Below are 13,096 nucleotides of genomic sequence, written 5' to 3'. Positions count from 1 at the left end.
CTGCTCCGAGCAGTCTCCGTTCCCCTCCTCTGGAGATCTGCACTCTAACCGCTAAAGGCCAAGGGGACAGACCGCCTTAGCCCAGCAGGTCTGAGTTGGCCTGAGGGCGGGTGGCAGGGAAGAGTGTTCTCTGATCTGAACCCACCTGCACTCCGGGTTCCGTACAGTGGAGGTTGTTCCGGGGCCTGTAACAGAAGACCTACCCTGCTGACCGGGTCCCTTCCAGTCCCTCTCGAGGGTCCAGGCTGTGCTTTCTCAGTGCAGGACACTGGCCAGAAGCTCTCGTTTGCTTTTTACAGGCTGGCTTCTTGCCCTCAGCAGCTCAGGAATTTGGCAGATGCCTGAAGGGAGACTTAGTTGGCCTCTCCTCCACCCCCCCCCCCCAACCTCCCCACCGGGTCTGGGCCCTCAGAGTGTCGCTCAGCCGACCTGGACTCCAGTTCCTGTCTCCCTGGTCCCATGAGGTTTCTGTCAGCTCCTCTGGCTTCTCAGCTGCCTTCCTCTGGGTTTGTCAACCTCTGGTACCACAGCGGCGGGGGACAGCCACCGCAGAGTGCCGCCTCACCGCCCTGCGTGCCTTCTGCCGTGTTCTCAGCCTGCACGCCTCGAGGGCCCTGTGTCCTCAGGTAGACGTGAGTCGGCTCTCTTCTGGGTTTTCTCATGTTCTCAGCAGATGGGTTGCTGCAAGGTGCTCTGATCATCACATCTGGAAGCCAGTGTTATTTTTAGGGAAGAAATAGATATGAACTCTAGTATATTTCCACGTGAAAGTTGGGAGAACAGACACTTTCTGTTGGGAGATAGGTTTAGAAGAAAGAGGGCAGAGGTTGAGTTTTAAGTGTGTAATTTGTTTCAAAATATTTCTCTGGGTAATGTTTTAAATTCAGGTGGGTTTCATGGTTTTGGGGGTTTGTTGTAATTGTTATTTTCAGGAAAATACTGCACAAGGTGTGAGGTAAATTTTAAGCAGTGAGGCTTGACATAAACAGCTGTAGAAAAATTCCATTCAGAGCTTCACTTGTTTTACTTGTGAAATGCCACCTAGCAGGTCTGGGAAACTCTTAGAAATACCTGTTTAGCTTGACCATTTAGTGAACTTGTATCTTTATGAGTGGTGAGTCCTGTCTCATACATTTTATACTTTGTAGCTTCAGGACAAAGACAGCCTGAAAACACTGGGAGTATTCTAAATAGAGGAGAAAGGAGTTTTGAAAAATGGATTTTAGAACTTTTCACTACAGCCCCTCCTGTGTTAAGGAGGGGCCGGGAACCTGGCTCCCCAGAACAGTTTGGCCCAGCACTGCCTCGGGGACCCCAGGACCCGGCCTGGCGCTGGAGCTGCGTCGGAGGCCAGCCTTGGCATGCCCACCTGTGCTCCGTGGCCTCTGGCTAGTGCCCACTTCTGGGACTCGGAGTCTTCGCCTGTGGGGAGCACAGTGATTCATCTGTCAGGTTCCTTCACAGCCTTAGAGATACAACAGCAGAGGAGCCAGGAGTCGGGCCTGCAGGGAGGGGCAACGGTGAGCAGGGCAGTGCAGACGAGGGGAGAGGCTGCTCTCCGGGGGTCAGCGGGCGTTACCTGCTGAGGAGGCGGCGGGAGAAGTGCTGAGGGAAGGAGCAGCTGGCCATGAGGAAGTGCGAGAGTTGGTTGTCATATACACAGTGAATCCTATGACAGGGCAGGTTATTCTCATAGTTTTATGGCCTCAGGAAGTATTTTGCTTCTGGTGTATAAACAGGTTTTTAACTTCAGGAATCATCTGGGGGCCCAGTGGCAGGACTCTGCTCTTCCTTCACCAGTGAGTGGACCAGGTGTCCTTTAAGGCCAAAACATCACCAGTGTGTCCTCATTTGTTGGCTAATCCACTGACAGCTCTGAGTCAAGCTACTGGTTTGCCTTGGGACTCTGCAGTCACTTATTTGGTTTTGTTATTATTTGGGGAAATATTTGATCCACATGAGTACACAATACTACATGATCCACAGTCAGTTGGAACTGAGGATACTGTAAATTACTGACTGACTGTAAATTATATGCAGATTTTTGGCTGGGCAAAGGGTCAGCTCCTCTAACCCCTAAGTTGTTCAGGAGTCAGCTGTATGTGGTCCAGTTTTTTTGGTTATATTCACAAGATTGTGTAACCCTCATCAAAATCTAATTTTAGAATGTTTTTGTCCACAAGCACTGGCACTCACTCTCCATTCCCTCTGCATTCCTTATGCCAGCCTCAGGCAACCGCTAGTCTCCCTTCTGTCTCAAGGCTTCCCTTTTCTGGAGGTCCCATGCATGTGGAATCAGACAGTGTGCGGTCTCTGTGGCTTTGACAACCCATGTGATAGATGATAGAGATTGGTAGATAGGTGATAGAAAATGAGAGAGGTGACGTGATTGATAGATACGATGCTGATGGGTTGATAGATAAATGGGGATAAACAGAGATACCCATCCATTCCCTCTTGTGGTGATATACTCTAGTTGTATAATATGTAACCGCTGAGGAAGTCTGGGTGAAGTGCACACAGGGGCTTTCTTTTGTAATGTTGCTCTTTTGCAATATCTGTAATTATTTCAAAAGAAAAAACTTTTGAGAGTGATCTTATGATCTAGTTATTGGTTTCTATATAATTATGCATTTATAGTGAACTAGTGGGTTTTTCTAGGAAAAATTGGAGAGTTTGGGATTTGATCAAGAGATATATAAAAATGTTTGTAGTTGTTTTTCCCTGAGATTTCTTGTTAGTGTTATTTTTTTCCCTGAGATTCTTGTATGGAAAACAAAGAATGATAAGGTAAGCTATAGTATTTCTCTCTGGGTTATCACTGTAACACCAAAACTGAAGGGTTTCTTTTTTATTTTTGTTTTTAGGTATTTCTGTATTGCATGATCACAGTTAATTACAGACAAGCACTGAGAGACGTACTGGAACTTTGGTCTCAAACATCCAATAACGATAAATGATTATATTCAGGAAAAAGTCTCTGAGTGTTTTCAGGTGCCTGATTCTCTATTGTTTCTCCGTTGCATACAAATAAAGGAATAAAAGGAGAAAACAATAAGATTTTAGGTTCATAAATTTCTCTGACTTTATTATCATAACTTTTGAGATATTTGTGTCAGTGTGAGAGAATAAAATTAAGCTTTCAGAAATATCATATATTTCTTTACTGTAAATCAAAAGACTTATTCATGGCTTTTCTGAATTTGCTTTTGAAAAAGCAAAACCAAAACAAACATCTCTCCCCCCAAAAACTCCCACATGTTTTTCCAGTATAATCTCTCACAGCTCTAAGATTTTGCTACACTTATTACAATGGTAGTTTTCCCCCAGGATAATTGTGTAGATATCTACAGAATTGAAATACTGCTGAAAGTCACTCTATGTTAATGTTTAATTACAGGGTTGCTTTTTCTCCTTAGAAGAGTATTTAAAAATTTAATAAATATTACATAGTACTAAGCCTATTTCTTGAAAATGAAAAATTTATAGTAAAATTTCAAACATAAGGTGACTTATCTGATTCCATGTAGATGTTTGGTATACCTGTCCATTCTGTAATCTGTAAATTTAACCCCAGCATCACAACATCATATTCTCATAGGTTCTTTCTTCCCTTCCTCCTTCCCTCCCTTCTTTCCCTTTTCCTTTCCTTTTCATTTTTATAACAGAACAAAGCTGGGTTGATTCCACTTAGTACAAAGAATGTGTCCAGTTAATTCAGCACAGTAATTACCTCTCTATCTTCTTGTCCATTCCAGTCAAGACGTAAGCTTGTAAATTTGAATGGTAGCTTTCGATTTGAATTTAAAATAAAAAGCAACCATATTGTCTTATGTGTTTAACAAAGGAGATGAGAAGACATGTTTCCTGCTGTTGGACTCATGCTAATTTGTGAGATATATCTCACGCCAAAACCTCAACTTTAAACCAAGGTTGTCAAGTCATTTCCTTGTGTAAGGTTTCTTTTTCTTTTTAGTTACAGAAAGAATATGTAAGTGACTTTAGAATTTTATTAAAATATGCTTCAAGTCTTTGAAAAATATCACAAACATGCATCTATATGTAAGGCATTAAACCTCTTGGCATTAGTATTTTGATGAAGGGGGATGTCTGATTGTTCTCCTGGGTGGAAGTTACGATGCATCCCTGTTTTGTTTTGTTTTGTTTTGCTTTTGCTTGTTTTCTTGTATCCCTGTTTTGACTCAGCCATTGATTCTGAGTCCTGGTTTAAATCCTCTTAATCACTCTATGCATGCACTGAAATTTAAGTCCCCTTCAAAAATAAATGGATGGATAAATAGTGTATCTAACATAGCAGATACATGAAATTATAGGAAGCCTCATAGTAACATTCTCTTTAGTGAATTAGAAGTAAGAATTGGTTTTCACATAATTTGGACAGCTTTCTTAATTATAGAAACCATGCTGGGATAAACCTAGCTTTCTTTTTCTTTTGGCCATGCCATGTGGCACATGGGATTTTAGTTCCCTGACCAGGGATTGAACCCGTGGCCCCTGCAGTGGAAGCATGGAGTCCTAACCACTGGACCACTGGGAAATTCCCCAGGCCAAGCTTTTTAATTTTTATTTTACTGTTTACTGATCTGCAAAAATAGGTAGTGGTCAGTAATCAAAGTTTTCATAAGGCTGATCAAACCACCAAGAAAATTGTAATTGTGGATGTCAAAAAATATTAAGTGCTATATTTACTGTGTGACTGTGTGATTGATTGCCTACTTTTCTGTGCACTAGACATAGATGAACCAAATTATTTTTTTACCCTCCAAAGGAGTAATTTGGCCTTGCTGCTACCATTTGACAGAGGTTCTGAGAGACATTCCTCCCCCACATTTTTAGCCTTGAATACTTTATTCTTTATGGAAGTAGCTGTTAGGAGAAAGTGTCCCGGTATTTTAGAAAAAAATATCATTAAGATTTCTTGACCCTATTTTTTCAATTTCCATGCACACTGAATCTCTGGAGAAGATGGGAGGCAGCAGATTGGAACTGGGAGTTGTGAGGCTTTAAAGACAGAGATGGTTTAATAACCCATGTGCGAAATGGATAAAGAAGTTTTAATATAAAGAAATTAGAGGCCACACATTTAGCTGATGCCAGTTTGTGTTTGAGTCATTTTCTCCTGGTGTGCTCACCAGCCAGTCTTGAGGATGCTCAGAGTCCCCCTCTGCAGTCCTGGGGAGAGCTGGCATGGGCCTGCAAGATGCTGGTGCCGTTTAAACTTTGTTCAGACCCTCTTATTTGGAAGTTCTCTCCAGTGTCAGTATTTGTTAGCGTCTCTGATGCTTTTTTCGCATCATAATTACATAGCATAAAGAGATTTTGAGGGACTTTTCTCCAGGCTGCATACAGATGCTCCCAGGGCATCATCGCAGCAGGCCAGTCACATGTGGTTTTCTGAGTCTGTCCTGATGGGAAAGCACTGGTGTAGAGACCTGTAGGTGTCTGACTGATCCAGGGTCCAGAGAGGGAGAACGGTTTCTGACCTTCTCTTGGACTGGTGTTCATCTTTCCCCATCATTGATAGCATCTCCCAGATCCTGGCTTCTCCAGGCAGTCCTGGCTTGATCAACCAGTTTACTGTTTGAAGTTTAATGACATTTCATTTCTAAATTGATCATTTTATCCATTATCTTTTGTATTTTATTTAAAGATGTTAAATCAGTAATGCTTTGGTGTAGTAGATAGGCCGTCTTTACTTGGATTTCCCAGACATTGACTGCCTTCTTCTAGGTGTTTAAAATAAAGGCATGAGTTACTTCCCACCACGGTTTCAGTGCTAATGGTGCTAGCGGGGTTTCAGCAGGGCTCCCGGCAGCCCCAGGAGGCACCTGCTGCACTGTGTGTAGCTGTCTTGGGCTGAACAGAGATGTCTCCACGAGTGCCGACCATCAGCAGGGTCTCCCAGAAGAGAGTTCTCTGTTTAGCTTCAGTTCCAAACATTATCTCATGTTCCGAAATGGGGGAAATAGGATTTAAGTAGAAGATAGTAGCTGTGTGTAAATTGGTTCCATCCTTCGTGCTTCAGGGAGGACTTTACAGTCATCGAGGTCTGGGCCTCTTCCCTCTAACTCACTTGTTCCCCTGGGACTTTGAACAGATTATCCTTGGAGAGACTGTGTTTCCTCATCTGTTAGGTGGTGCATGGACTGCTGACAAAATTGTGAGGATTAAAAAAAGGCATTGTTTGTAGGGTTCTGGCATACAGTCAGTGCTGTGTCTTTGTGTATTGGATTTATTTTTCCTAAGCAAGCAGCTTTGATACTATCAACTTCATATTAGAATTGAAAATATGCCTTTGTTCTTTTTGAAGAAAAGACTAAAGAGATTTCTTAGTGTCAACTCCTAAGTAAAGTCAAAATTTCAGTGCTCCTACAATGATTATTTCTAGTTTGTAAAGATACTATGAATAATAAATATGAAAACATGTTTCATAATTAGATGTATTGAGATTTAGTGGATTTTCTTCTTGTTCTTTGGGTTTTCTTAAATGGTTTAGAACCAAATGACATGTGTTTCATTATTCCTCTAGGCTTTGTGGACACATTTTCTATTTTCCCTGTACATCTTTACTTATCTCTGTGAGGTTTTTGCTACTTTAAATTGTTCTGTGGAACATAAACAAATGTCTGTGAGTATGTATTAGTGAGAAGCAGAAGTGACTTAGTAAACAGAATTAAAATGTGGTAACAGATTTATTTTCTTCAATTTTGAAATATTCTTTTTCTTTGGCACTTTGAAACAATCTCTTATAAATTAAAAACCACAGAATTGTTGAGTGTCTTGGGATTCTCTACCAAGAGATGGCTTGATTTTCAAATTCTTCTTATATAAACTTTGGTGATGTAAGTCAGTTCTCTTGCCTTGAAAGCTTACTTGTGCAGATGGTTTCTCTGCCCTCTCCTCTGGTAGCGCCAGAATAGAGTTCCTCAAATATTAATCTTATGTAATTTTTCTCCTGAAAACTCCCAGGTTGACCCATTGCCAGTAGAACAAAATCCACACTCCTTTGTGGGGCACAGAAGGCACACTGGGCTGGTCCTGCCCTGATTTTCCAGCCTCAGCACCCACCGTTCTTTCCTTCTCTCGGTCCTGCCAGAGTAAATTATATGCTCCATTATTTTTGCTTAGAATGTTCTCTTTCTTTTGCATGGCAGACCCCAGCTAATCCCATCAAACCCATGTCACACACTATCTTCCTAAATCTCTCATGGACTCTTAGAGGCAGCATCAAACTCTCCCCAGCCCCGCACTGTCCTTCCCTCCTAGGCTGGCGGTCACACCTGTCCTCACCAATGTGAGCCTCCCAAGGACACGACCACACCCAATTCTGCATTATGTCCCTAGCCCTGGGCACAGCGCCAGATCCAAATAACTGAAAAGTGGCTTCTTCAGCCTGTTTTTCTAAAAGAACAGCCTGTATATTTGCGGTAGATTAAGGACTAGCACAGTGATGAGATGCAGTAACAGAATCAGAATTTACACCAGGCGAACTGTACTCCTTCCTGTGCATGGTGGTGAGTAGAGAATTCTCTTATTAGGTGACTCAGGGGATTGGCGTGTTTTGCCTGAGGTGTGTGATAAGATACATAGGAGTTGCTGGTTTGTTAGCAGGAAGGCTTGAGGCATATCAGTGAACTTGAAGAAATCACATTATGTTAGAGAAGGCAGATGTTTTATTTTTGAATAGTTTTGCAGGAGTTATCATATTTGATCATTAAGGTTTTTGTTTCAACAGAATTATACGTTAGCTTTAAAACTTGAGGATTCAGAAAATTTTTTTTTTCAAATCAGATTTAGAGTAGGTTACTTGTGTTATAAGAAAGTCTTGTTTCTAAGTGTTCTCGCTGATATAATCAATAAGTTCAAAATCAATTTACAAAAACACTTTCACACAGTTTGAGTGTGTGACACAGTTACTTATTATAGAAAGTACTACTTTCTGTGTTAGAAAATTCTTGGTTTTAATCTTAAGTTAAGCTAATAACTAGAAAAGTAGTTTATGCTTCTTACAAGCAGTTCAAATGTATAGAAATAGAGGAAAATGTAAAAGCCTCATTCTGGTCCTTGTTATACTAGTTTTGATGTGTATTTTTGCAAAATTTTTCTGTACACTTACAAACATGTGCAACATATATAAAAGTACATGTTTATATGTACACAGACAAACATACCAGTGTTTTTAAGAATATATGGCCTCTAGTTACTACATTGTCATTAATTGGAAAGTTTGGCAATACTTTATTACCAAACAGAGTAAGTTCTTGTAATGCTTTCATTGAAAGTACAAGTTCACTGAATGATATGTGCACAGGTGAATTTGGTCCGCTGTACTGACTTGCTCCTTGGAAGAAAAACTGACCAACCTAGACAGTGTATTAAAAAGCAGAGACATGACTTTGCCAACAAATGTCCATCTAGTCAAAGCTATGGTTTTTCCAGTAGTCATGTATGAATGTGAGAGTTGGACTATAAAAGAAAGCTGAACGCCGAAGAATTGATGCTTTTGAACTGTGGTGTTGGAGAAGACTCTTGAGAATCCCCTGGACAGCAAGGAGATCCAACCAGTCCATCCTAAAGGAAATCAGTCCTGAATACTCATTGGAAGGACTGATGCTGAAGCTGAAACTCCAATACTTTGGCCACCTGATTCGAAGAACTGACTCATTGGAAAAGACCCTGATGCTGGGAAAGATTGAAGGTGGAGGAGAAGGGGACGACAGAGGATGAGATGGTTGGATGGCATCACCGACTCAATGTACATGGAGTTGAGCAAGTTCCAGGAGTTGGTGATGAATAACAGGGAGGCCTGGCGTGCTGCAGTCCACGGAGTTGCAAAGAGTCGGACACTACTGAGTGACTGGACTGAGCTGACTGGAAGACAGAGGGGCTGACAAGGGCCCAGTTGGTGAATGAAGTCCCTCATTTGGTCTGTGAAGGAGTTCTCTGATGCTGGGAAAGTAGAAAGGAGCCATGTGAGTGTCTTGAGGATTTGAAGAGTTGGACGGGGAGGCAGGAGCTGTGGCTCAGCCCCGCCCCTGCTGCTGAACCCCAAGGCCTGTGGTGCGGTGACTGTGGCGGCTGTGGGGCAGCTGGCCGGGCCCCAGACGGGAGCAGGGCCGGGTGGGCGCAGACGGGGGAGCTCACTCCCACCTTGGGCTCTTCTCCTGCGCTTGTCTCTCCTCTCTTGTCCCCTTCCTTGGGAACAGTGTTTTTGTTTTTGTTAATTTTTATTTTAAACTTTATACATTAAAACTTTATTATATACACCTCCTCCCTCCACCCCACCCCCCTGGATGAATGGTAGCCAGTTGTACCTGCTTTTCTGTGTATTTTCACTGAAAACAAATGTTGGGAGTTACCCCACAGAATCACTCCAGGGCTCTGGCAGCCCCCACCTGCACCGCTCCTCGCTCCCGTAGCCCTGCAGCCCCCGTGTGTGGGCCCGTCTGTCCCACCCAGCCGCTCGGGGCGGTGGTGGCTGCTCCCGGCATGCCGCACACGCATTGTTTTCCTAGGCCAGATCCTGAGAAATGGGATTGCCGGTTCACAGGGTGGATGGATGCACATGGAATTTTGTCATTACTACTTCCTTATTATTTTGTGTTCATGGACACTAGTTCTTTCCTATGGCAAGCTTGAATGTTAAGTAAAACCAGTCTCAAATTGCTCTGTCTGAGTCTTGGGTGGAACACTAGGTCTGGTAATAGTGTTTTATTGTGAACTGCTGTCTGGTTTTCTGAACTTTGCCATCAGCTGTTTCAAGATTTGTACAACCTCTGGTGTGTAGATTCTTGTTGTTCGGTCACTCAATCATGTCTGACTCTTTGCCACTCCATGGACTGCAGCACGCCAGGCTTTCCTGTCCTTTACCATCTCCCAGAGTTTGCTCAAACTCAAGTCCATGGAGTCAGTGATGCCATCCAACCATCTCATCCTTTGCCAACCTCTTCTCCTCCAGCCTTCAGTCTTTCCCAGTGTCAAGGTCTTTTCCAATGAGTCACCTCTTTGCATCAGGTGGGCAAAATATTGGAGCTTCAGCTTCAGCATCAGTCCTTCCAATGAATATTCAGGATTGACCTCCTTTAGGATGGACTGGTTGGATCTCCTTGCAGTCCAAGGGACTCTCAAGAGTCTTCTCCAACACCACAGTTTGAAAGCATCAGTTCTTCGGCATTCAGCCTTTATGGTCCAACTCTAGATAAATCACCATTACACACACATTTTCTACTTCTGGCTACCACTCAGGATCTCGTACATTTTAAGACATGAAATCAGACTTTCAGGTTCTGCTCTTTGATGGGGGTGTGTTCTCCTGAGGGTTCGGTGGGCTCTATAAATGGTGATCTCTATGCACTTGCCACTTCCCTTGGTAGCAGAGTGGCCAAGAGCACAAGCAGACAATCTGGTTTTTCATCCCCATTCTTTTTTTTTTTTTTTTTTCAGTAATAAAAATTTATTGAGAATTCCTGGGGTGGTGGTTATCGCCTCCGGATCACGAGGGAGGAATCAACACCGTAGCAAATCACTGAGAAATCACACTGTCCCAACACCCCTGGCCAACACAGGGAGGAAAGTCATTGCCCCAGAAGTGGTCAGTCTTTGTTCATCAGAAGGGTTGAGAGGAGCGATGCAGAGGGACCATCTCATGATAGCGGGGTGGGGGTGGGGTGGGCCCCAAGGTGACTCCTCAAACACCAGGGCAGAAACAGATCCACTTCCTCCCTGGAGGCAGAGTTCTTGGTCACCAGGCTCATTTCTTACCCTTGATGAGACTGTCACTTCCCCGGGTGAAACTTTCATCCTGTAGGTTGAGCACGAGGTTGTCAGCAGTGAGATAGATACGATTCTGTGAGGTGGCGATCGTCTTGGAGATGTTCTGGGCTGCCCGGATCTTGTGCAGCTTGATATAACCTGGGTTCTTGCTCAGGGCCTCTCCCAGCATCTGTGCTGCCTCGGCCTCACCCTCTGCCTGCACGATCTTCTGCCGCTGTTCCTGCTTCGCTTTCTCCACCAGGAACTGGGCGCGCTGGGCCTCCTGCTGGGCCACTTGTTTGGCTTCCACAGCAGCCGTGTACTCGCGGCTGAAGCTCAGCTCGGTAATGGCTACGTCATCCAGAGTGAGGCTGAAGTCCTTGGCCCTCTCTGTCAGCTCCCGTCGGATCAGCAAGGACACCTGGGCCCGCTGGGTGATCAGCTGGGAGGCGTTGAACTTGGCCACCACGGTCTTGAGCACCTCGTTGACAATGGACGGCAACACTCGCTCCTCGTAGTCCAGCCCCAGGCGCTGGTACATGCTGGGCAGCTCCATGGCATTGGGTCGGGACAGCACTCGCAGGGAGATGTTCACCATCTGCAGGTCTTTGGAGCCTGTGGGGGAGGAAATTTTTCGGGGTCTGGCCCGAATGTCATAGATGATGGGGTACTGGAACCAGGGGATCCTGAAGTGAAGGCCCTCGGCCAGAATGGTGACCTGCTGCACGCCTCCGATCCGATGAAAGAAAATGGCTCTGTGCCCTCCTTCCACGGTGAACACCGATTCGCGGATGCCGTAGGCCACGGCGCCGGCCCCCAGCAGTAGCTTCAGCGCCATGCCCATACCCCGGGGCCCGGAGGGCAGCCGTCCCACCAAGTCCTTCAAGTTCTGGGCCATGTTCGGTCCTGAGGCCCGCGGCACCAGTGGTAAGAAGCGGGTGCCGGCCCGCCTCTACCGCGCTCCCCGCTTAGGGATGGCCACCCTTCACACGAGGGTCCGGGCCCCAGGAGCTCGCGGGAGAAAGGGCACCGGAAGTGTGCTCCTTTCTCTTTCATCCCCATTCTGTCACTGGTAGCTGTCCTGTAAATTTGGGATAGTAATAGTCCCAGTTTGTAGATGTGTTGTGAGAATTAACTCAGGGAATATGTCTGACTAACTTAGCGCAGCGCCTGCTGCATAGATGGCAGTTTATAGTCAGTAAATGGTAGTTCAGTCAGGTGCTCAGTAGCTCAGTCGTGTCCAACTCTTTGTGACCCATAGACGGTAGCCCGCCAGGCTTCTCTGTCCATGGAATTCTCCAGGCAAGAATACTGGACTGGGTTGCCATGCCCGCCTCCAGGGGATCTTCCCGACCCAGGGATCGAACCCCCAACTCTTCCATCACCTGCACTGGCAGGCAGATTCTTTACCACTAGCACCACCTGGGGAACCCAAATGGTAGTTACTCGTATCATTTTATACAAAAATGGTTGGATCCCATCACTGACTCAGTGGACATGAGTTTGAGCAAACTCCGGGAGATGGTAAAGGACAGGGAAGCCTGGATCTCTGTTGCAGCCCGTGAGGTCACAGAGTTGGACCTGACTGAGCGACTGAACAGCAACAACACACAAGAATAGTTTATGGTTGAGTCGTGTTGTCCTCCTCGGGCCTCCAGGACCTCGTTCAGGGGAGGTTTATGACATGTGCATCGCCAGCCCTCAGCTTCTGCCTTTCCTCACTTTCTGCTCCTCCGAATCTTTCACCTGAGAGACCTTGAAGAGACCTTGCCCTCATTGCCCCCCAAGCCCCCTCCCCTCATGCCAGATCTAAATCTCTTGCAACCTAGTCTGGCTGGTCTGGCGAGCCCTCAGCTCTCCCCAGCCCCCATGCCTCCTGCCTCTGGGGGAAGTGCCGTCCTTCTGGTGCTCCGGTTCCCCTCAGGTAGAAATGGCTCCCCTGCAGCAACATGACTTCCAGATATGAGCAGCGTTGCCAGCATCCTTTCCTAAATCTCTGCTTCTGAAGCATCATCTTTCTCAACTCTTGAGCCTCTTCCTTAATTCTGAAAGGTTGCCATCTATTTGGTTTTGTTCCAGAATGGGTTCAAGCTAAAACTTAATTTAGAAAAACTTGTTGCAGGCACACCAGCCCACCCTTGGGATTCATGCAGATTAAAGGCTTCCCATCCTGCGGCGTGAAGGGGCAAGTCTTCTTGGGCGTGTGGGCGCGGGGAAGGTGGAGCTGTGTGGCTGTGTCAGATGTGGAGACGGTGGTCTCACCAGCCAGAATCTGGCTGCTCACGGCCCCGTGCCCTGGTTTGTGCTCGGGGACCAAGCGTGA

General features: G+C 45.4%; 2 protein-coding genes across 3 annotated transcripts in view; one reads left to right on the top strand and one right to left on the bottom strand.

Annotated features, from left to right (window-relative positions):
• The window catches only part of ESYT2 (extended synaptotagmin 2), a 78,471-nt gene that overhangs the window by 18,897 nt on the left and 46,478 nt on the right, over positions 1-13,096 (top strand). The gene's annotated exons all lie outside the window — the stretch shown is intronic.
• On the bottom strand, positions 10,602-11,816 carry LOC122674353 (prohibitin-2-like). Its single transcript, XM_043872613.1, has one exon. The coding sequence runs from the start codon at positions 11,669-11,671 to the stop codon at positions 10,772-10,774; it is 900 nt and encodes a 299-aa protein (XP_043728548.1). The 5' UTR covers positions 11,672-11,816; the 3' UTR covers positions 10,602-10,771.

Source organism: Cervus elaphus, chromosome 18 (assembly GCF_910594005.1).
Source record: "Cervus elaphus chromosome 18, mCerEla1.1, whole genome shotgun sequence".
Taxonomy (NCBI): domain Eukaryota; kingdom Metazoa; phylum Chordata; class Mammalia; order Artiodactyla; family Cervidae; genus Cervus; species Cervus elaphus.
This window is presented reverse-complemented; position numbering and strand designations above follow the sequence as displayed.

What these genes read in the sequence shown, in the direction of transcription:
- LOC122674353 (XM_043872613.1), bottom strand. Translation starts at nt 11,671, where the DNA reads ATGGCCCAGAACTTGAAGGACTTGGTGGGACGGCTGCCCTCCGGGCCC.